Source organism: Pogoniulus pusillus, chromosome 30, assembly GCF_015220805.1.
Source record: "Pogoniulus pusillus isolate bPogPus1 chromosome 30, bPogPus1.pri, whole genome shotgun sequence".
Taxonomy (NCBI): Eukaryota; Metazoa; Chordata; class Aves; order Piciformes; family Lybiidae; genus Pogoniulus; species Pogoniulus pusillus.
In genome coordinates, this window is record NC_087293.1 from 11,716,762 (window position 1) to 11,739,360 (window position 22,599).

The 22,599-nt window shown below is 55.1% G+C and overlaps 3 protein-coding genes across 12 annotated transcripts in view; 2 read left to right on the top strand and 1 right to left on the bottom strand.

Moving 5' to 3' along the window:
- Positions 1–4,056, top strand: part of MYO1H (myosin IH) — a 49,961-nt gene extending 45,905 nt beyond the window's left edge. For 2 of the 3 annotated variants that reach the window (XM_064168525.1, XM_064168523.1), the window contains exons 30-32: positions 186–283; positions 2,472–2,571; positions 3,831–4,056. In XM_064168525.1, the coding sequence (XP_064024595.1) occupies positions 186–283; positions 2,472–2,571; positions 3,831–3,854 (222 nt within the window). In that variant the 3' untranslated portion in view covers positions 3,855–4,056. The remainder of the gene's footprint in view (positions 1–185; positions 284–2,471; positions 2,572–3,830) is intronic. The other variant, XM_064168524.1, reaches the window with a different exon arrangement.
- A 993-nt stretch (positions 4,057–5,049) lies between these two features.
- KCTD10 (potassium channel tetramerization domain containing 10) lies at positions 5,050–22,409 on the bottom strand. 6 transcript variants are annotated; one of them, XM_064168802.1, is made up of 7 exons: positions 22,067–22,409; positions 19,673–19,886; positions 13,277–13,446; positions 12,236–12,325; positions 11,340–11,392; positions 10,306–10,501; positions 5,050–8,561 (listed from the first exon to the last, which is right to left on the bottom strand). In XM_064168802.1, exons 2-7 carry the CDS (start codon positions 19,878–19,880, stop codon positions 8,343–8,345), a joined length of 936 nt encoding a protein of 311 aa, XP_064024872.1. In that variant the 5' UTR covers positions 19,881–19,886; positions 22,067–22,409; the 3' UTR covers positions 5,050–8,342. The 6 variants fall into 6 exon arrangements, with proteins under 6 accessions (XP_064024872.1, XP_064024868.1, XP_064024867.1 ...); XM_064168798.1 differs by lacking the exon at positions 22,067–22,409 and adding an exon at positions 21,870–21,931 and having other exon boundaries at positions 12,236–12,322; XM_064168797.1 differs by lacking the exon at positions 22,067–22,409 and adding an exon at positions 21,870–21,931.
- Positions 22,057–22,599, top strand: part of UBE3B (ubiquitin protein ligase E3B) — a 33,642-nt gene continuing 33,099 nt past the window's right edge. For 2 of the 3 annotated variants that reach the window (XM_064168793.1, XM_064168795.1), the window contains exon 1: positions 22,057–22,203. The gene's annotated coding sequence lies outside the window, so the exon portion shown is untranslated. Of the gene's footprint in view, positions 22,204–22,228; positions 22,312–22,599 lie in introns of those variants that run through there. The other variant, XM_064168794.1, reaches the window with a different exon arrangement.

Genomic DNA, 22,599 nt, shown 5'->3' on the forward strand with positions numbered 1-22,599 from the left:
AGCTCAGGCAGGACTGCAGCAACTGCTCTGTAGTCCCTTCCATGCAGCCACAGCTCAGGTGTCAGGAAGGAGTTTCTCTGGAGGCACAGCTGGGTGCACATCCTGGGGTGACACCACAGAATCATGAAGCTTGGCAAAGACCTCTGAGGTCCCCAACTGACTTTGTGCCCTTTCTTGTTTGCCAGGGAGATGCAATCCTTCATTGTGAGCACCTCTTTGAGACAGTCACCAAACTCTGCATGCTGGCCAATAAGCAGAACCTGGTTAAAGTTGTGCAGGGAAGGTAAGGAAGGAATCACAGAATCACTGAAGTTGGGAAAGACCTCAAAGGCTTGATCAAGTCCAACTCTCAACCCATCACCACCATGCCCACTAAACCCCAAGTGTGGTTGGGTGGGGAGTGTGCTGGGTTGGAAGGGACCTCTAAATCTCATCTCCTCCAGCCCTCCTGCAGTCAGCAGGGACATCCCTGGCTAGATCAGGTCACTCAGAGCCCCATCAAGCCACTTCATGGAAGAATTTGCTTCCAAAACTTAGACCTGGGACTACTCAAGTCAAAACTGTTAACATCACAGGGTCCTCCCTGGTGAGCTCTGTTGCAGTAGTGTGGTTGCTTTTGTTGCTTCCTGTCATGGACAAGAGAAACAAAATGGGATGCACTGGAAAGAGAAAATGTTGATCATTGAGTTCCCCCTGCTAATGAAACTGGTTTCCATGCTGGTCATGGTGCCACCTTGCTAAATGTGCTGCTCTGCTCCCACTGCCTGAACTCCAAACTTCTGTAGAGCCATAGAATGGTTTGGGTTGGAAGGGACCTTCAAGATCACCTAGTTTCAACCCCCTGCCATGGGCAGGGACACCTCATGCTAGACCATGTTGCTCAAGGCCTTGAATACTTCCAAGACTGGAGCCTCCACAACCTCCCTGAGCAACCTGTTCCTGTGCCTCACCACTGTCATGGGGAAGAATTTCTTCCTCATGCCTGATCTCAGTCCAGCTTCTTCCAGATTGAAGCCATCACCCCTTGTCCTGTTGCTGACACTTGGATCTTGCTCCCCTCCCTCCCCTTTCCCTCCTGTTGCAGGGGAGATGGGCAAGTCCTTACTCTAACCACACTCCTTGGGCCTCACCTCAGGCTTCAAAAACACTTGCTTCAGGCTTGAGCTGAAGTGACCTGAGCCTGAGGCTGTGGCTTTAGTGGTTTCACAGCAGATCTCATTAGCACCAGCACAGCAAAGCCTGCTAGGGCTGAGCCCCTGGGTCACTTCAGGATAAACACTGCTCTCTCTGAAAGACTGGGAAGGGGCCAACATGTGATTATTGAGCACAGGAACTCTCTCAGTCACAGCACCAGGCTCACTAAAAGACTGAGAAGGCTCCAAAATGTGATTGCTGAGCACAGGAACTCTCTCAGTCACAGCACCAGGCTCCCTAAAAGACTGAGAAGGCTCCAAAATGTGATTGCTGAGCACAGGAGCTCTCTGGCACAGCACCAGGCTCACTAAGAGACTGAGAAGGCTCCAAAGTGTGATGCTTGAGCACAGGAGCTCTCTGGCACAGCACCAGGCTCCCTAAAAGATTGAGAAGGCTCCAAAATGTGATTGCTGAGCACAGGAGCTCTCTGGCACAGCACCAGGCTCACTAAGAGACTGAGAAGGCTCCAAAGTGTGATGCTTGAGCACAGGAGCTCTCTCAGTCACAGCACCAGGCTCCCTAAAAGATTGAGAAGGCTCCAAAATGTGATGCTTGAGCACAGGAGCTCTCTCAGTCACAGCACCAGGCTCACTAGAAGATTGAGAAGGCTCCAAAATGTGATGCTTGAGCACAGGAGCTCTCTCAGTCACAGCACCAGGCTCACTAGAAGATTGAGAAGGCTCCAAAATGTGATGCTTGAGCACAGAAACTCTCTCAGTCACAGCACCAGGCTCCCTAAAAGATTGAGAAGGCTCCAAAATGTGATTGCTGAGCACAGGAGCTCTCTGGCACAGCACCAGGCTCCCTAAAAGACTGAGAAGGCTCCAAAATGTGATGCTTGAGCACAGGAACTCTCTCAGTCACAGCACCAGGCTCATGACAGGTGGATGCAGTCTGTCCCTCCACTGCCCACATGAATTGGAAGTGGCATGTGAAATGTGGGCTTTCTGCTCCAGCTTTTCTCTCTGGCCTTTGTTGTTTCAGCTGTAATTAGATTTGCTGTGTCCAGAGGCTGCCTCCAGGTTAGCTCTGCTTATCTTCCAGTCCTTAATTGCACCAGGAAGGCTCAAATGCCTGGCCCAGGCAGGCACACTCCATTCATCAAACCCTCCTGGGCAGTCAGCTCTAATGCAATTGTTGAGGACATCTACCTAAGCTGGAGGGGCTGAGATCTTCTCATCTAATGAGATTTGCCACAGGAACAGGAATGAGGAGGGCTTAGAGCAAAGCCTGCTGCAAGGAAAGCACCTCCTGACTAAGCCTCCCTGTGCCTGCAGCCTGCGGTTCCGCATCGGCTCCGGGAAGGAAGGGACAATGGTGTTCACTGTTGGGCAGGAGCCTCAGGTCTTCAAAGCCAAAAATGGACAACTCACAGTGGTAAGGCCTCATCTAAGCACTGGGAAGATGACAGAATTCCAGCGTGGTGAGGTTTGGAAGGGAGCTCTGGAGATCAGCCAGTCCAAGCCCTGCCCCGCTCAAGCAGGGGCACCCACAGCAGCTTGCTTAGGATCACAGTGGCCAGGTGGGTTTGGAAGCTCTCCAGAGCAGACCTCCCTGGGCAGCCTGCTCCAGGCCTCCAGCAGCCTCCCAGCAAAAAGTTTCTCCTCCTGTACAGGTGGAACCTCCTGGGTTGCAGTTTATGCCCATTTCCCCTTGTCTTGTCCCTGGGTACCCCTAAGAAGTCCATCCCCATCCTCTTGCCCTCCCCACAGGTCCTGTAGGTGTTGCTGAGCACTGAGCAGATGCCCTCTGGGGCTGCTCTTCTGCAGGCTCAGCAGCCCCAGGGCTCTCAGCCTCTTCTCCCCAGGGAGATGCTCTATACATGATCTGTGCTTTCTCCTTGGATGCTCAAGCCCTGCAGAGAGCACCCCTGAGCTCCAGCAGGGGCCTTGTGTGCCAGTGCAGGAGCTTTTGGCTCCTCTTAGAGGGCAGAAAGGTGCAGGACATGACCCAGTCAACAGCTGCCTCTGTCAGATGATGCACAGCAGATGGTCATTGTAGGTGGAGTTGCAGCTACTTGCTTCACACATGGAGCCACTGCCACTTGCTCTCAAGCTGGCAGGGGGAGAGGAGGCAGAGCTCTCTTCTGGGCTGGTTGTTGAGAGCACTTACCCTGGGCCCAAATCCAACCTGCACCTGCAAAATGAGGACTTGGCAGAACTTTTCCATCTCTTTTTGTCTCTCTCCAACCAAGTTATTTCTGAAATCAACAGAGCAAAAGCTTTTCACTTCAGGCTGGAGAAGGAAGGACCTGTCTGGCCCAATTCTGGGCCAGGCTCTGACTGAAGGGAGAAGGAATTCTGGTTCTGGCTGCAGCCATGGAAAACAGGGAAGCTTTGCCACTGCCCTTGCTCACAGGCAGGCAGGGAGGTGCTAACGCTGCCTGCAGCTGCTCCTGTGGCTGGAGGAATGAGCAGAGATGGAAGCCTTTGCTGCTTCATGGACAAGCTCAGGGGGTTGGGTGCTGTTAGCTGTGACACCCCTAGGGCCCTGCTCAGCTGTCCCTGCAGCCTGGAGCTGTTTTCACGTGCCAGTGGTCAAACAGAACCAACACCACCCCTTCTCCTGCAGGCAGGACACCTCAGGAACACAGCACTGCTACCTGGTTTAATGGCTGCTTCCTCTTCTTTTCCCAGGTGTCAACCCAGATGAGTTCTTGATGAGGAACCAGTTCCACTGGCTCGGCCAGGAGCAGCAGAAAGGAGCCTGCAGGATGAGACCAGCACTCACATCTTCCCCTGGGATCTCTGATGCCATCGGGCTGCTGTGATTTGACACTTTGCTTGCATCTTTTAGGCTCTTTTTTGTAGCTTAAAACTATTAAAACTCTAGCTCAATAAATTCTGTTCTGTTGCTGTCACACTCCAGTGAGCACAGAAGCTCCTTCCACAGTCACAGGCAAACCTTTTAAACCAGAAGCTGCAATTCCACAGGTAAAAAAATGTCCATTTCTGTGCACTCAGGGAGAGCTTTTTGGGGCCAGGAAGGATTAAAATAGAAGGGGGGGGGGGGGGGGGGAGAAAGGCTTTTCTGGGTCTGCTTTGAGTCCCAGCTCAGCAGAACTGCATCAAGTGCAGGTGGGTGAAGGTAACTGTGGTCTGAGAATATCTTTCCTCTTTGGGAGAGCCCTTTAGAAGGAGCAGCCAGTTCTGGTTAAATGGAGCAGCAGGGTGGAGGGTCTGGTGGTCATCAGCACCTCAAGCACCTCACCTGGAAATTCCAGTGAGCTGCCTCCAGGGGCAAGATCTTTGCTTTCTTGTAGGAGCCAAACCAGAAATGATGACCCCAAACACCACCACTTAAAGAGGGAGGTGGTGGCTTTGAGCACTCCAGGCTCCTGCTGCTGAAGAACCTTCACCCTTCTGCCCAGAGCTGACTCTGCTCTCCAGTGTGGTAGGCACTGCTGGTCCTTGGGGGTGCTACAGGGGGATGGGGGACAGGAATTCTCTGCTGCCTCCTGTCTGGGAGCTGCAGCTGTCCCACCACTCCCTGTGCCCTTAGTGCTTGCTCTGCTGCCTCACATTGAGGCAAACTCCTGCAGCCTTTCTCCAGCTGAAAGCTGCAGCTGTCCCACCACTCCCTGTGCCCTTAGTGCTTGCTCTGCTGCTTCATGTTGAGGCAAACTCCTGCAGCCCTGCTGCAGCCTGAGGGTCCTTGACTTGCTGCCCTTCCTGAGCTCTGCAGAGTGCTGAAAGCCAGGCCACTGCTGCCTCTGCCCTGAGCAGTGTCAGGAGGTGACATTAACATCTTGGGGGGGGGGGGGGGGGGGAGGAGGATGATGATGTCTGCTGTTTCATCCTTGCAAGTTGCCTCCAGCTCCGTGGCCCGTGAGGACAGGATGCTTCCAACAAGTAATCAAGTGTAAATAGGAAATAACTTCTAATTTATTGTGTTATATCAAAAAAAAAAAAGGACATACTGCAAATATCAACCATAGACTGAATCCAGCTGAAGCTTTGTTCCTGCAGAAGTATCAAATGGGAGGGAATGATTGTACAGAACAGATGAATTTGCTGCTCTTGTCCGTGAAATGGAACGACTCAAAAGACTGGAAAGGTTCTGCCCACCCTTTGCTCCAAGGTCAGATGGGAGTTTGGAGTCTCTACCAAGGCTCTGACCATCAGGTGAGATCCAAAAGCTGCTGCTGTGAATGCAGGAGCAGCTGCTTTGGGGCCACAGCCACATTGCTACGGGTAGGAGCAAACACCCAGGTAAGGAGCCTGGAGCCAGGGGCTGGTGGTGGTTCCTGCCTCAATGCTGCAGCCCTAACACTGTAACAAGCTGCAGACTTTTAATCCAGCTCTTCCTTTCTCTGATGATGGACCAAGCAAGGTTTTAGCCAGCTCTGCTCTCCTGCCCTTCCTGCTGTCTGTACAGCCAGCTCTGTGCCCCCTGTTAACCCCAGGCAGTGCCAGATCGCCTCCAAAGCTGCCCTGAACCCCACCCTCACCCCATAGCTGTAGAGTAAAACCAGTTACAGTAAAAAGGCTCAGGAGCTGAGAGCATTTGTGCAATGGCATTAACAAAGTCTCCCCTCCCAGGCCAAGTGCCCAGCAGGCAAAGGATCTTTTCCCACAGCAGCAGCACACCAAGGGCTAGGGCAGGAGCGTGGTAAGGCAGAGTCTGCCCTTAAATCCAGCAACAACACTGAAACTCTCCTGGAGTGACTGAACTCAACCAGCAGCTACAGGAATAACTGCAGAGAGATTAAAAACCATCAGCTCCTGGTTTTTAACAACTTAAGTCTGCAAAACCCTAAAGAGGGACTCCTGAAGCCAGTTAAGAATCTATTTACAGAGAAGTTAATCACATAGATGTGACCTGTTGGGTGCTTAGCAGTGGTGGCCACAGGGTCACCTCCTGGAGCTCAACCTGCTCCTTGCACCACAGGATGAGGCTGGGCTCTGTCCCAGCAGCAGGGACTGGGGTGCTGGAGCCTTCCCTGGGTGGGTAAAGTGGGGAGCTAAGCACTGCTGGGGATGATGATGGCCTGTCCCTCCTGTCTGACAGGAGAAAGCAGCTCTCTAGAGCTCAAGGGAGTGGAGTTTGCTGCAGGACTCTCCATGTGTCCTACAGGAATGGGCTGAGGTTTCCTCTTCCCCTCCTGCCCCTAGCAGGAGCACAGGAATCAGACTGAAGGGCTTCACACAGCACTTCAGTCCAGGTCCTGTGCAGGGCAGCAGCTCTTAGAGCTGCCCAGCAAGGTGTCAAAGTTCAGAGTGCTGGAGAAACAAAGCAGTTCCAAGGACTTCCCTTCCCTCCTCTCCAGCTTAGCACAGAGGGAAGGTAAGGAGGGGGAGGCACTGGGTCCTTCTGGCTTCTGCACTATGGACTTGCCCCAAACCCAGAGTGTGTTGCAAAGAGATGTAAATACAGCTCCAAACAGAACCTGGAAGGCCAGGACAGAGCAAAGCTGCTGCACTACAGGAGATGGAGTTCCTGAAGCAGTGGCTGAAAAGGGAAGAGGAGATGGGTATGACAACCAGAAAGCAGCTGCCTGGAGCTTAGAAAAGTCTTTGGTTACTAGAAAGATGACCCAGCCTGACTCTGAAACTGTTTTAGCTTTGCTTCATGACTCAAAACTGTCCCTCAGTGCTCCACATGAGCCTCTCCAGCCAAGCTGGATGCAGCTGGAGTGTAAGTGCCACATGAAACCCAAGGGAGCAGCCGCTGAGGTGACAACACCTTTGGTTTGTCAAGTGCCAATGCTGCCACTAGCAGCCCTGAGCCAGGGGCAGCAGCAGGCTGGGCAAAAGCAAATACCCAAACCACCTCAGTGAGGAACAGAGGAGGGAGCTGCTGCCCTCTTGGAGTGGTCTGGTTCATCTGGAACAGCTGGCACTAGGTACTCCAGATGAAAACCCCCACCTTGGGCACAGCACTGTGGTGTCTGCTCAGCCTGACTGCCCCTCTCAGCCTCCCTCCAGCAGCTTTCTCTGCCCCTCAGGCTTTGTGCCACCAACCCTCAGAGCTGTGCCTCTGCTCAGTCTCCTTTCTCCTCCAGTCCTACTGCCTAATCTTCCACCAGAACTGTTACTGGACTCCACAGCAGGCACCCAGGGAGCAGGAGGTAGATAAAACAGTCCTTTAGAATAGAAAAGTACTCTTGGAAAAGTAGACTGCAGAGGGCTTCTCCACACACAGCACTACCTCTGCCCTTCCACACACAGCTGCCTCTTCTGAAGACCTGGAATGCACTCAGGACAAAGTCAAACAAGGAATAAGCTGCCTCTGGGCCACTGCCTGCTCCTCTCCCCTGTGCCTCACAGCAAGATCATGCTCCTCTATCACTTAGAGAGCTGAACCAGCAATCAAAGCACAGCTTCCTGCCCTACAACTGGACAGAAATGAGCTCCCCAGCCAAGACCCAGAGTCAGGCAGGCACTCTAAGCCCTACCTGGCAGCAACACTACCATAGGTAAAAAAAACAATCAGACACCATTTGCTCCCCAGCCTCCTTTTTGGAGGCATTTTAACACCTTCCACCCTTGAACTGCAGGGATAAAGCAGGGGGTGGGTGAGTCTCTGTGGTTCAGTGCTGCAAAAGCTCCACTGAACACTTTGAGAAGCAGGTCCTGAGAGCTGTAGGGAGGCACAGCCAGCTCAAGCAGCTCCCTCTACTCCCAACACTACAGGAATTTGTCCCCTGGGAGTCACACTGAGGAACTCTTGAGCTGCCAACCCTGCCAGCTGCAGGCCTGGGAGAAAGGCAGAGCTGGGGGGGTCAGTCACTGCCTTTGCCCCATACCTGGTGCCCAGGAGACAAGGTCAGAGTGCCCAGCGGGAAGGTGGATGGGGCTGGCTGACCTGGGTTTTTGTTTGGCTTTGCTCTGCTTTGTTTTTAAAGTGCAGGCTAATCAGTGAAGCCAGAGGAAGCCAGGCCTCTTCCTCTCTAGCCACAAACCAGCAGAGACAAGAGTGCCAAAAACCCAGGCCAGCTCCTCCAGATGCTCAGCAGCTCCTGCTCCCATCGCCTGCTTGCCTCTCCCCCAGCCCCTACCGCATTTCAACACTCCGGGGATCATCTAACTCGTTACAAAAGGTAATTGGCAGCTTTTGCTGCACAGAAGCAGCTGAACTGCCTGGGCCACACCACTCCAAAGGGGAAGGAGAGCAGGTGCTGGAGGGAGCTGCCCAGCCTGCTGGGCTCACTGGTGCAGGTGGGCCCTGTCGTCCGGCCGCTTGATGTGGATCCTGCGCACACGCTCGATGCGCTCCCGCTCCTCGTCCTCCTCCAGGTGGTGGGAGCGTCCTGCTGCCCCTCCCGTGGCTTCCAGCAGGGCGTTGTCAGGGCCCCTCCCGTCCTGAGACTCGTAGAGCAGAATGTTCAGGGTCTCCTCGTAAATGCGAGCTTCTGGGAACTCCACCTGGCCCAGCCAACAGAAACGAAGGCATTGGCACCTGCTGCTGGCACCTGCCACAGGCACCTGCTGCTGGCACCTGCCACAGGCACTCAGCGACCTCAGCTCTGGCTCCTGCTAGCCACAGGAGCAGGGAGGTGATTGTCCCCTTGTACTCAGCTCTGGTGAGGCCACACCTCGAGTGTTGTCTTCAGTTTTGGGCACCGCAGCACAAGAGAGATGTGGAGGTGCTGGAGCAGGTCCAGAGGGCAAAGGAGCTAGGGAAGGGTCTGGAGAATAAACCCCATGAGGAGAGACTGAGGGAGCTGGGGATGGGTAGTGTGAAACAGAGGAGGCTGAGGGGAGACCTCGTTGCTGTCTACAGCTACCTGAAGAGGCACTGTGGAGAGGCTGCTGCTGGGCTCTTCTCACAGGGAAGTGGAGACAGAACAAGGGGGAATGGCCTCAGGCTGGGGAGGTTTAGATTAGACATTAGGAAGAAGTTTTTCATGGAGAGAGTGGTCAGGGACTGGAATGAGCTGCCCAGGGAGGTGGTGGAGTCACTAAACCTGGATGTGTTTAAGGGTGGTCTGGATGTGGTGCTTGGGGCTATGGTTTAAGGTGAATCTTGCAGAGCAGGGTTCTAGGTTGGACTTGGTGATCCTGAGGGGCTTTGCCAACCTGCATGGTCCTGTGAGCTTCAAGAGGAAGACTTTTGTAGAATGAAGAGATCTTACAGCCACAGAAATTGTGGAATGGTTTGGGTTGGAAGACACCTTCAAGATCATCTACTTCCAATTCCTTGGCCAGAGGCAGGGACACCTCCCTCTAGAACAGGTTGCTCACTCAAGGCCTCATCCAACCTGGCCTTGAACACCTCCAGGGAGGTTGTGGAGCACAGAATCACCCAATGTGATCTTTGATCCAATCTTTGATCCAATCTTTGATCACATTGGGTGATTCTGTGCTCCACAACCTCCCTGGGCAACCTGTGCCAGTGTCTCCCCCCCAACACTGGAGAAAATTTCCTCCTTGTGTCCAGTTTAAGTCCCCCCTCTGCCAGTTCAAGTCCATTCCCTCTCATCCTATCACTACAAGCCCTTGCAAAACTTCCCTCCCCAGATCCTGTAGCCATCAGAAGGTCTCCCTGGAGTCTTCTCCATGCTCAAACAGCTCCAGCTCTCCCAGCCTGTTCCCATAAGGGAGGTTCTCCAGCCCTCTGATCACCTTCCTGGCCTCCTCTGGACCCACACCAATAGTTCCATGTCCTTCTTTTGCTGGGGGTACCAGAACTGAACAGAACTCTTAGGGGAAATTGTTTCTGTTCTATTATTTGCTTCCCACTTTTGAGACCAAATGATCATAGAACCAACCAGGTTGGATGAGACCTCCAAAATCATCCAGTCCAACCTAGCACCCAGCCCTAGCCAATCAACCAGATCTTTCTTTTTTCTCTCCCAAACTGGCCTGCCTCAGAGCAAGCTCAGGCAGACTTCTCCTGGGAAAGGTAAGAAGCTGTGGCTCACCAGGACCCATCTTTAACCAGGTTTGGTTAATGATCCAAGCCTGCCTAAAGCTGAAAAGTTGGGCTGAAGCAGGGCTGTGCAACATCACAGTGGTGAAGTATCACAGCACCAAGCAGCTCCTACCCTGAAAAATCCACAGGGTGAGCTCCAGGGACCTGCACCACAGAGATGCCAAAGCAGGCCAGGAGTGTTGAGAAGGGAGCAGACACCAGGCTGGGGACAGCCTTCAGAGGGGCTGCTCTTACCTTGGTCTGTTTCTTCTCAGTGGCATAGACGATGGAGGTGCAGCAGACCTCGGCGATCTTGCGCCCCTGCCCGTAGAAGGACCAGCAGCAGATCTCATCTCCAATCACATCTTTGATGAAGAGCACTCTCCCGTTGAACCTCAGGGACAGCTTGTCAAACAGCTCAATGTTCTTCAGCATGTTGTCATCTGAGTTGCTGTGAGAGAGGGAGGAAGGGTTCGGTCACCCCCAGGAGAATCATAGAATCAAGCAGGTTGGAAGAGAGCTCCAAGCTCAGCCAGTCCAACCTAGCACCCAGCCCTGCCCAACCAACCAGACCATGGCACTAAGTGCCCCAGCCAGGCTTGGCTTCAACACCTCCACCAACAGCAACTCCACCACCTCCCTGGGCAGCCCATTACAATGCCAATCACTCTCTCTGCCAACAACTTCCTCCTAACATCCAGTCTAGACCTCCCCTGCCACAACTTGAGACTGTGTCCCCTTGTTCTGTTGCTGGTTGCCTGGGAGAAGAGCCCAACCCCACCTGGCTACAGCCTCCCTTCAGGGAGTTGTAGACAGCAATGAGCTCTGCCCTGAGCCTCCTCTTCTGCAGGCTGCACCCCCCCCCCAGCTCCCTCAGCCTCTCCTCACAGGGCTTGCTTAGCAAGGATGGCAGCAGGGTTTGGGCAGACAGTATTTAGAGTCTGGCTCCATCTCAAACACCCAAATCCCTCTGTCTTACTGTGCCCCTACCAGGGCAGTGTCTACAGCTGCCATGGACAAGCCACCTGGGTAGCAGAATCATGGAATGGTTTAAGTTGGAAGAGACCTCAAAGATCATCCAGTTCCAACCCCTGCCATAGGCAGGAACATCTCCCACTAGAACAGGTCGCTGAAGGCCTCCTCCAACCTGGCCTTGAACACCTCCAGGGAGGTTGTGGAGCACAGAATCACCCAATGTGATCAAAGTTCTGAGTGAAGACAAAGTGAATTTTATCATAGATTGGATTCTGTGAAAAAACTCCCAAGGAAGCCCAGCTGAAGACATTTACCTGGTGTAGGAATATTTGTTGTTGCTCCTGTTGTAGAGCAGCTTCACTGCTGGCTGTAAAACACAAATCACAGAGCAGCTACAGGATGTGCAGCAAGAACTGGAACCACAGCTCAGTCCAGACCCCACAGCAGAGAAACTGCAACATGACCTAACAGCAGCAGGCCTAAGACAGAATCCCCAAACCCCAGCATGGTGAGGGTTGGAAAGGACTTCTGGAGATCATCCAGCCCAACCTCCCCTGCTCAAGCAGGAGCACCCACAGCAGCTTGCTGAGGATCACAATGCCCAGGTGGGTTTGGAACATCTGTGGAGAAGGAGACAGGCAGCCTGCTCCAGGGCTTCAGCACCCTCACAGCCCAGCAGGATTTTGTTGTTGCTGCAGAACTGTCCCAGCCAGGCTAGCAGTGAGGCTGCAATCCCTGCTGACCCCCTTCTGTGAGCAGAGCAGCAGATCTCCTCCCCCCCACCTCTGCTTTTGGCCAAGCACACTCCTCTCTACCCACCACAGCGAGGGGGCTTCCAGAAACAGGAGTTCCTGATTCCCTTCAGCCACAGCAAGTGTCTGTGGGTAATAACCAGAGTGGACACAAAAATGAAGATCTAAGAGCCCTGAGAACCTGCTTGATCACCCTGCTGCTGCCTCCACCCTCTGTTTTAACACCTAGCAAGAAGAAACACAAGGTCAGGCCCAGCCTCAGCAATGCTCCACTTGGAATTCAGAGGAAACATTTGGTCTGCTGTGGATTTTCAGCTCAGCCCAGCAGCTGAAGTGTGTTAGGCCTCTGCTGAAAACTAAAGGCCATGTTCTAAGGAGACCTGGTGAAGGTCTCTTCACAAGTCCAGAGCTTAGGTCAGCACCCTCTGAGCCAGCTCCCAGCCTGGCCTCTCTCTCACCTTGTTGGACGTGGCAATAAGCTTTTGCTCCTCTTTGGAGGATGTGATGACTGGCACCTTGCAGAAGGGTTCATAGACGTCTTTGTTCTGCTGAAACAAGAAGCAAACAGCAGCTGAGTGCAAACAGGCCCTGGGGCACCCTCACCTGACCTGGGAAGGTCCTGCAGATGCTGCTCTGAAGGACTCAGGGTGTGATTTATCCTAGCAGGCAGCAATCCTTTGGGACCACCTGAGATGCTCATTTCTGCTCTCTGCAAACGCAGGCACTTGATGTTTTGTGTCTTAGGGTCTGGTGTTATGTGTTAGGATCTGGACTGTGGCTTTGTTCAGACAGGAGCCCAAGAACAGCAGCTTCAAACCAGAGCTGGACTCCCCACAGAAGCTGCTCTGGTCCAACCAAAGGACCTACTCCCCACTGGTTGATGCTGGAAGGATTCACCTTTTCTCCAGCCTGTGCTGAGGATGGATCATCTCATGCTCCCAGGAGTCACTGGAGGGAAACTGAGCAAGCATTTAACCCTGACTGGAACTAGGCAGCACTGAATGTTGGGAAGGACTCAGTACCTTCTCCTGGATGTGACCAGACTCCAGCAGATCAATGACATCAGTGACATCAAGTGTTTCAGTTTCCTCCCAGCCTCAAAAAGGCACCAAGTGCAAACCAGAAAACCATCTTGCTCTGCCCAGGTGCTGCTTCCCACCCTGAGCAACCTCTTGTTCCTGATCCCTCGTTCCATCCAGGGTACTCAGACCCCTCCTGAACATTCTGACCTACCCAGGACAATCAGACTCCTCCTGAACATCCTGAGCTACCCAGGCCAGCCAAACCCCTCCTGAGCTCTGCCACCTACCCAGGCCAACCAAACCCCTCCTGAGCTCTGGCACCTACCCAGGACAGCCAAACCCCTCCTGAGCTCTGCCACCTACCCAGGCCAACCAAACCCCTCCTGAGCTCTGCCACCTACCCAGGCCAACCAAACCCCTCCTGAGCTCTGTGACTCGCTCTAGGCAACCTGACCTCTCTTGAAGTCTGTGACTTACCTGCAAGGCTGCCTGGCACTCATCCACCAGCCCCTGCACCAGGTAGTACTTTGCCTCAGCCAGCAGCTCCTCGATCTCCCTGCGGCTCTCCGGCAGCGGCACAGCTCCATCCCGCAGGTAGTTCAGGATGGTCCCAAAGTGCTTCCCACAGCGATCAATCAGGATCCAGCCTAGGGACAGAAGAAGACCAGAGTAGGGCAGGAACAAAGGCAAACATGCCAAAAGGCCTTGATGGTGGCCTGGGACTGCTGTATCAAGCAGATTCCTGCTGAGAGAGACCAGTTCCCTGCTGGAGCTAGAGAGCAGAGCAGCAGAAAGCCCAGGGAAGTTATCGCTTCCAGAGGAGGGGAGTGAGGAGCTCTCTTGTTTCTCCCAGTTCCATGGATACTGACAAGAGCTTCACTGAAATGGAGCAATGGATGCTTCTCCTCAAACCAAGCAGCTCTACTCTCCCTCTCCTCCCAAAGCTCTGCCACTAGGGCCCCATTACAAACACGTGTGGCTGCCACAGCTTACTCGAGCCAGCCAGACCTGAGTGGTTAAAGGCTGCTGCACCTCAACACCACATGGAGACCCATCATGATCAACCATCTCCAGCAAAAAGGCTGCCTAGAGAAAAAGAATCATAGAATCAACCAGGTTGGAAGAGACTTCCAAGCTCATCCAGTCCAACCTAGCACCCAGCCCTGGCCAATCAACTAGAATCATTGAATCAGTCAGGGTTGGAAGGGAGCACAAGGAGCAGCCAGTTCCAACTCCCCTGCCATGCCCAGGGACACCCTACCCTGGATCAGGTTGGCCACAGCCTCAGCCAGCCTGGCCTTAAACACCTCCAGGGATGGGGCCTCAACCACCTCCCTGAAAGAAAGGCAGAAAAGACTGGGCAGTGTCATGGCAAATGCTGCTTCAGCCTCTCTACAGTCCCAATGATTGCTAATTTGGTAGAACAAAGTGGTGATTAGCTCAGTGTCAGCTGAAAGGCATCATGTGACAGCAGGAGTCACCTCAGGCCACCTTGCAGCCCCTGCCCTGGAGCTCACCAGCACTGCTAGGTACTGACAAGGGTGTGAAGGAGGAGCTGGAGGGTGTCCAGAGAAGGGCAACTTAGTGCCATGGTCTGGTTGATTGGATAGAGATGGGTGCTAGGTTGGACTGGCTGAGCTTGGATGTCTCTTCCAACCTGCTTGATTCTATGAAAGCTTCTGAGGGGTCTGGAGAACAGATCTGGAGGGCAGCAGCTGAGGGAACTGGGGGTGTCCAGCCTGGAGGAGGCTGAAGGGAGACCTCATTGCTCTCTACAGCTGCCTGAAAGGAAGCTGGAGCCAGGTGGGGTTGGTCTCTTCTCTCAAGGAACAAGTGGCAGGACAAGAGGAAACAGCCTCAGGTTGCACCAGGAGATGTTCAGGTTGGATATCAGAAGAAACTTCTTCCCCCAAAAGGGTTGTCAAGGCCTGGCCCAGGCAGCCCAGGGCAGTGGTGGAATTCCCACCCCTGGAGGGTTTTCAGAGTTGTGCAGCTGTGGTGCTGAGGGCCATGGTTTAGTGGTGCCCTGGCAGTGCTGGGCTCAGGGTTGGACTCAGTGATCTGAAAGGTCTAATCCAGCCTAAAAATGATTCCACAAAGAAAAGAACACAGGGCTACAACTGGAATGCTTCCCAGTCAGCTGGGAAGGATCCATGGATTCCTGCTTCTCCTCCTGCTGCCTGAGTGAGGCTGGAGCCTGAGCAGTGTTGGGCAATGCTGAGGCTTTGACTTTCCAGAACTGAAAAGCTCTGATGGGCTGCAGCTCAGGAATGCAGTGAGGAAAGGCTTGTGGGGAAGGAGTCATATTTTGGACAAATAAGGAAAAGCAGGCTAAAGAGGAGCCTGGGTTGCTGGGCATGAATGGAATTACTCCTAAAGCCTGAACATTTGCTTGTTTGGAAAGTGAGCATGGCCCTGTCCTGCTGCCTGGTGGAAAACAGAGACATCCTGAAACAGGTCCCTGCAGGCCTTGCATCATCCCTGCTCCTCTGCTGTCCACATCAAACACAACCTGTGCTGGCTGCTGTAGCTCTAGAGGCTGGGATGACTAAAGAGAAAGCTGGAATCACAGAATGCCAGGTTGGGAAGGACACTGAGGATCATTTGGTCTAACCTTTACTTCCAGCTCTGGAGTTTCTCCTGCAGACATGGCTCTGCAGGCGTGAGGAGCAGGGTTCAGCTACAGTCCTTCCACAGCATCCCAGCATGGTGATGGCTTGAAGGGAGCTCTGGAGATCAGTCAGTCCAACCCCCAGCTCAAGCAGGAGCACCCACAGCAGCTTGCCCAGTATCACAATGTCCAGGTAAGTTTGGAAGCTCTCCGGAGAAGGAGACTCCACAACCTCTCTGGGCAGCCTGCTCCAGGCCTCCAGCACTCTCATACCAAAAAGTTTCTCCTCCTGTTCGGGTGGAGCCTCCTGGGTCCCACTTTGTGCCCATTGCCCCTTGGCCTGTCCCTGGGCACCACTGAAGAATGGCCTCTTGCCTCCTTTAGCTCCTGCTGAGCACTGCTCAGATCCCCTCTGGGGCTGCTCTTCTCCAGGCTCAGCAGCCCCAGGGCTCTCAGCCTTTCCTCACAGAGCTGCTCCAGGTCCCTCAGCATCTTTGGAGCTTCCACTGGGCTCTCTCCAGTAGTTCCCTGTCTCTCCTGAACTGGGGAACCCACAACTGGATCCAGTACTCCATGTGTGGCCTCACTGAGGTGGAGCAGAGGAGAGAGAACCTCCCTCAACCTGCTGGCCACACTCTTCTCCATGCCTCCCTAGGATGCCATTGGCCTTCTCAGCCATGAGGGCACATTGCTGGCTCACTGGCAGCTTGCTGTCCACCAGCACTCCCAAGTCCTTTTCTGTGGAGCTGCTTTCCAGCAGGCCAAGCCCTCCCCAGGCCTGGGGCAAGGGGTTCTTCCTTCTCTTCTCAAAGCTCTCACTGAGCTGTGCCTGACCCCTCCACTGAGGTAGGAATCCCTGAGCTGTATGGACACACAGGAGACTTGGAGGAAATTAATCTTTTGATTCACAAGGAGAGAGAGGGACAGCACCCAAAGACTCAGACTGAAGCAGGCAGCATTTCCCACCCAGGCACTGATGCATGGAAGAGCAGCCTGGCACTGGAGCCTGTCTGCTGCTCAGCAGCTGAACCAAACCCATGCATCAGGTGGTTAAGGGCAGTGGGGAGCAAAGGCAAATGACACTGCAGAAAGCTGAAGCAGATAGAGGCACCAGGTAAAGTCACAGCCTTCCATCTGCCCACTGCCATCAGAAGGGTGACACCACCAAGAGATGGGGAATAGGCTACAGCTGATGAACAACTCCTAAGCTGAAAATAATCATCCAGAGAACTGGAGTCTTCTCTCCTCCAGCAGCGTGGGCTGAGGGGGAGCTGGGGAGATGCTGCTGGGGTCAGAAGAATGCCTGGAGACAAAGGGGAGGACCTCAAGTCACAGAATCATAGAATCAATCAGGATTGGAAGGGATCACAAGGAGCAGCCAGTTCCAACCCCACTGCCATGCCCAGGGACACCCTACCCTAGAGCAGGCTGCACGCAGCCTCAGCCAGCCTGGCCTCAACCACCTCCCTGGGCAACCCATTCCAGCCTCTCACCATTCTCATGCTCAACAACTTCCTCCTCACCTCCAGCCTGACTCTCCCCACCTCCAGCTTTGCTCCATTCCCCCAAGGTCCTGGCACTCCCTCACAGCCTAAAAAGTCCCTCCCCAGCTTTTTTGTAGCCCACTTCAGATCATGGAAGGCCACAAGAAGGTCCTCTGGGAGCCTCCTCTGCTCCAGACTGCACAGCCCCAACTCTTTCAGTCTGTGCTCACAGCAGAGCTGCTGCAGCCCTCTGAGCATCCTCCTGACCCTTCTCTGGACATGCTCCAGCATCTCCACATCCCTCTTTTTCCAGGGGCTCCAGAACAGGATGCAATACTCCAGGTGGGGTCTCAGCAGAGCAGAGTAGAGGGGGAGAATCACCTCCCTGGCCCTGCTGGCCACACTTCTGCTGCTGCAGCCCAGGCTCTGCTTGGCTTTCTGGGCTGCAAGTGCACACTGCTGGCTCCTGTTGAGCTTCTCCTCCAGCAGCACCCCCAAGTCCCTCTCCTCAGGGCTGCTCTCCAGCCACTCCCTGCCCAGCCTGTATTTGTGCTTGGCATTGCCCTGACCTTGCCAGCTGCAGGACCTTGCCCTTGGTCTTGCTGAACCTCCTGAGCTTGGCTTGTGCCCACCTCTGCAGCCTGTCCTGGTCCCTCTGGCTGCATCCCTGCCCTCCAGCCTGGCTGCTGCACCACACAGCTTGGTGTCATCAGCAAGTCTTGACTCCATCCAGCTCGGGCCTGGCTTTGCTCCTAAGAAACATTTTGTCTTCTGCCGGCTTTTGGGTGGGACCAATTAGCAGTGTTTGGGAGAATTTCAGATTAAAGGGCTTCCTCCCGAGGCTCGAGGCTATTGTTCCAGCTTCCAGCCTCAGCTCAGGCCAGGGCAGATAAAGGGAGAACTGCAGTGGGAGTGTCCTAGTTACAACACACAGGAAGTATCAAATTCCCACTGGAACACGAACGTCTGAATGGAACAATCATCCCCACCCCAACACACACATGGAATCATGGAATCGTTTAGGTTGCAGGAGACTTTTCAGCTCATTGAGTCCAACCACTAACCCAGCACTGCCAGGGCACCACTGAACCATGGCCCTCAGCACCACAGCTGCACAGCTCTGAAACCCCTCCAGGGATGGGGATTCCACCACTGTCCTGGGCAGCCTGGGCCAGGCCCTGACAATCTTTTGGGGAAAGAAGTTTCTTCTGAGATCCAACCTAAATCTCCCCTGGTGCAACTTGAGGTTGTTTCCTCCTGTCTTGTCACTTGTTTCTTGAGAGAAGGTACCAATCCCCACCTCACTCCAACCTCCTTTCAGGCAGCTGTAGAGAGCAGTGAGGCTTCCCCTCAGCCTCCTCTTCTCCAGGCTAAACACCCTCAGCTCCCTCATCTGCTCCTCACCAGATCTGTTCTCCAGACCCTTCAGAGGCTGTTGCCCTCCTCTGGACACAGTTCCTCACAGAAACACAGAATGTTAGGGATTGGAAGAGACCTCCAGAGATCATGGAGTCCAACCTGCCTGCCACAGCAGGATCACCCAGGGCAGGTCACGCAGAACACATCCAGATGAGGGTTATCAGCCTCTCCAGAGAAGCAGACTCCACAACCTCTCTGGGCAGCCTGCTCCAGAGCTCTGCCACCCTCACTGTAAAGAAATGTTGATGTCTTTTCTTGGAGTGAGGTCCCCAAAACTGAATGCAGGAGTCCAGGTGTGGCCTCACCAATGCCCAGCACAAGAGGGTGATCCCTGCCCTGGTGCTGTTCATCACGCTACTGCTGATCCAGTCCAGGATGCTGTTGGCCTTTTTGGCTACCTGGGCACACCCTGGCTCACACTCAGCCAGTTATCAACCACCAACACCCATTTAATATGGAGAGACTCATTCCCACCTCTCTCCTTATCCTGTCAGCATAGCAAACTGAAAGTTCTGCAGCTGGCTCACTTTAGCTGAAGCTAACAACCAAAACTCTCACAAGAGAAGAATTTCCTTTCAAGCAAACCAGCTTTTAGCCCACAAACCCCTCAAGGTTCAGAGCAAATTTTACTTCACTTGTGTTTGAGCTGAGCAAAGAAGATCAAGGAATTGCCTTCTGAGCTTCAAAGTAAACAACACAGGTCCTGACTCATACTTTCTCAATCACCATCACCACCATTTTCCATCTGCTTAAGAGCTTTAGCATTAGTACTTCAAAAGAAAAGGATGGTCCAGGCTTGGTGAGACTCCTCACTGTCCTTTCACATCTCTACTCAACTCTTATGTGTCTGTTTTGCTCCATGTCCAAGTTTTAACACTGCTCAGATGTAGAAATATCTTCCCCCATGATTGGATGCTCCTCTCTGCTCTCCAATATTCTTCTCCAGCCCCTTATGACTTTGTCATAGATTCACAGAATGGTTTGGGTTGGAAAGGACTTTCAAGACCATCTAGTTTCAACCCCCATGGGCAGGGATAACTCCCACTAGATCAGGCCTCATCCAACCTGGCCTTAAACACCTCCAGGAATCACAGAATGTTAGAGGTTGGAAGGGACCTCCAGAGATCATCCAGTCCAACCTCCCTGCCCAAGCAGGATCACCCAGGGTAGTTCCCACAGGAACACATCCAGGTTCTTCCACTAGATCAAGCTGCACATGGCCCCATCCAACTTGACCTTGAACACCTCCAAGCAGGGGACATCCACAAGCTCCCTGTTCCAGGGTCTCACTACCCTCACTGCAAAGAGTTTCTTCCTAACGATTTCCCAGCAGGAGGGATGCAGGGAGCAGCTCCTTACCTTCGCTGTCTGTCAGCACCTCCATTCTGCCACTGAACATGGCCTTGAGCATGGTGTCCTGCTTGGTCAGGGTCTGCATGGTGGTGTAGTAGAGGGCACCACCAATGTTCAGCTTGACATACTTGGAGCTTGGACTGGTCCCCTTGAAGGAGGTGGTGCGAGTGGCAGCCGCCGGCACCACGGTGCTCACCACGCTCTCGCCCGACATCTCTTCCTGCCAGCAAGCACAGAGCAGTCAGGCCAGCAGCCCTCTGGCACACAAGGGCTGAGCACGACCAGCCCCAGCTCCTCCTGGCCTCTTTCTGAAGTTCTTAGATGCTTTAGGGGTTGAGCTTTGCCTTCTTTCTGACAGTGACACAACCCAGGCAGAGAACATCAAGCGACTCAGCCAGCCGAGAGCCTGGCACCGCTCAGCAGGGCTGCAGGCTGCCAGCAGGGCTCCAGGCTGCCAGCACTCCCCCACACCAACCCAGCCCTGCTCTTGCACAACTGCTGAAGCCTGAGCTCTTACTTCATCGCTAAGCTGGTGTGGAATTGGGCAACTGGCAGCACAGATGCTTCCCCTGTGTTCAAATGCTGATCAGCCACACACTTCCACAGAATCACCTGGTTGGAGAAGACCTTAGGAGCATGGAGTCCAACCCACACAGCTGTCAGACCATGCCCCTGAGCTCCAAACCCACACAGCCTGAACCTCCTCCAGGGATGGGGACTCCACCACTGTCCTAGGCAGCCTGTTCCAGTGCCTGATGGCTCTTCTGAGGAAGAAACCTTTCCTAATATCCATCCTAAACTTCTCCTGATGCAACCTGAGGCCATTTCCTCTCATCCTACCACTTGTTCCCTGGGAGAAGAGGCTGAGCACCACCTCACTCCAACCTCCTTTCAGGAGGCTTTTCTTCATTAAAGCACAGATGGCTACACAGACAGCTCACACCAGCTCCCCACTCTCTTCCCTACCCCCCAAAACATCTCTCAGTACCCAAAACTCCACATCCAACATTCCCCACTACCTCTGCCAGCAGACAAAGCAGACTGCCCAGCTAACGAGGTCACCCCCTGGAGCAGGAAGGTGTTAGCTTAGCACCACAAGTGCTCTGGGAGCTGCTAATGATAAACCCCTCATCAAGCTGGGTCTCTGTGCCTGACTGCTTCGTTGACAGGCTGACAGCAGCAGCTCCAGCTCCTGCAGCAGGCTGCCTGACCGCTGCCCAGAGTGCTTTTTGCCCTGCTGCCAAGAAAAGCAGAACCACAGGATGGTGAATCCGAAGAGAGCTGTAGCTCTGTATCCACACTGCACTGCACACGGTGAGGAAGGGGGATGCACAGAGGCAGCCACAGGGCACCTTTGTCACGGAGCCTCTCACCAGCCTCAGCCCCACGCTCAGGCTCCCTGCAGTGGCTGAGCCAGGAGCAGTGCCCAGAGTCTCAGAGTGGGAGCCAGGCCCAGCACCCTGCCACCTACAGGGCACAGCATCGCGGGGCTATACCCCGAGCCCTCCGTGCCTGCCCTCCCCAAACCACACCGGGCTCTGGCCAAGGGCCAGTCTGGAAGGAGGTGAAAACCAGCCCGCGGGCACGCCGGCTCTCGGGGGGGAGCCTCCAGAACGCCCATACCTGCTCCCTGATGTATCAGTGCCCAACCACTCCTACCCCCACAGCCTCCCCCGATCGCCAGGACCTCTACACCCCACAACCTCCCCCGATTGATTCCCAGGACCCCCACACCCCACAGCCTCCCCCGATCGCCAGGACCCCTACACCCCACAGCCTCCCCCGATTGATTCCCAGGACCCCTGCACCCCACAGCCTCCCCCGATCGCCAGCAGCCTGCCCCTGGTGCCACGCAACCCCCGCACCGTCCCCGCCTCCCGTGCACCCCGATCTCGGGCGCCGAAGCACTCCACACCCTGAGACCTCTCCCCGACTCCAGCATCGCATCGCATCGCTTCCCACCTCTGAGGGCTGACACCGCCCAGCCCCCACACCGCCCCTACTCCCCTGGCGCTGCCCCTTGGAGCCGGATCCCCAAACCCTGCCTCCCCCCAACACCACCGCCCCCACCCCCCACGAAGCCAGGCCCACCCCACGGCAAAAGACCCCCACTTTCGCCCACCGAGCAGAGCCGGCCACCCTCTCCCGCATCCAGCACCTCCCTCCCGCCAGCCTCGCCGCCCGGCGCCCGCGGGCGCCTCACCATGAAGGGCGCAGCGCAGCCCCCGGGAGCAGCGAGCGCAGCGCCGGGCGGGGGAGCTTCCGCCTGGCTCCGTCACCTCCGCCTCGGCCCGGGTGCGCCACCCAAACCCTTCCGATGCCTCCCGCGGCCTCCCCGCGCCCTGCCGGGCTGCGCTCCCGCCCCCCGAGCTGCGCTTGCCTCAGGCTAGCCCGGCTTACCCGGCAGCAGCGGGGCCGCAGCCGGCTCGCCGCGCTGTACTGAGCCGAGCGGAGCCCGGGGCGGGCGAGCGAGCGAGCGAGCGGGAGGGCGGAATGGCAGCGGCGGTGCCAGTTGTCGGCCGGCTCCGGAGCGCGGGGTACGAGGCTGCCGGGCAACGGGGTGCGGGGCAAGGGGCTGCGGGCCTGGCCGCGGCGGGGCTGCGCTGCGGATCTCCCTTCGGCCTGGCCTGGCTTCCAGCGGCCATGTAGGCGGCGGCGGGGCCCGTGTAAAGGCGTGGGGAGCCGGGGGAGGCAGTGCACGGGCGCCTGGGGCCCGGCAGGTGGAGCCGGACGCAGGCCTTTTGGGCTTGCTGCCAGGGCCTGGGGCTGGGCGTTTTAGGGTATTTGGGGCTGTGAGATGGGTGGTTGGGCATGGGTAGGTTCTCTTGTAGCTGCTTGCTTTGTGGTTTGGGCAGGTTCCAAAAGGTTGGAGCCCGGTTGGGGGAGTGTGGGGGTGGCTCCTGGGTCCTTCCCCCCACCCTGGTGAAGTGGGG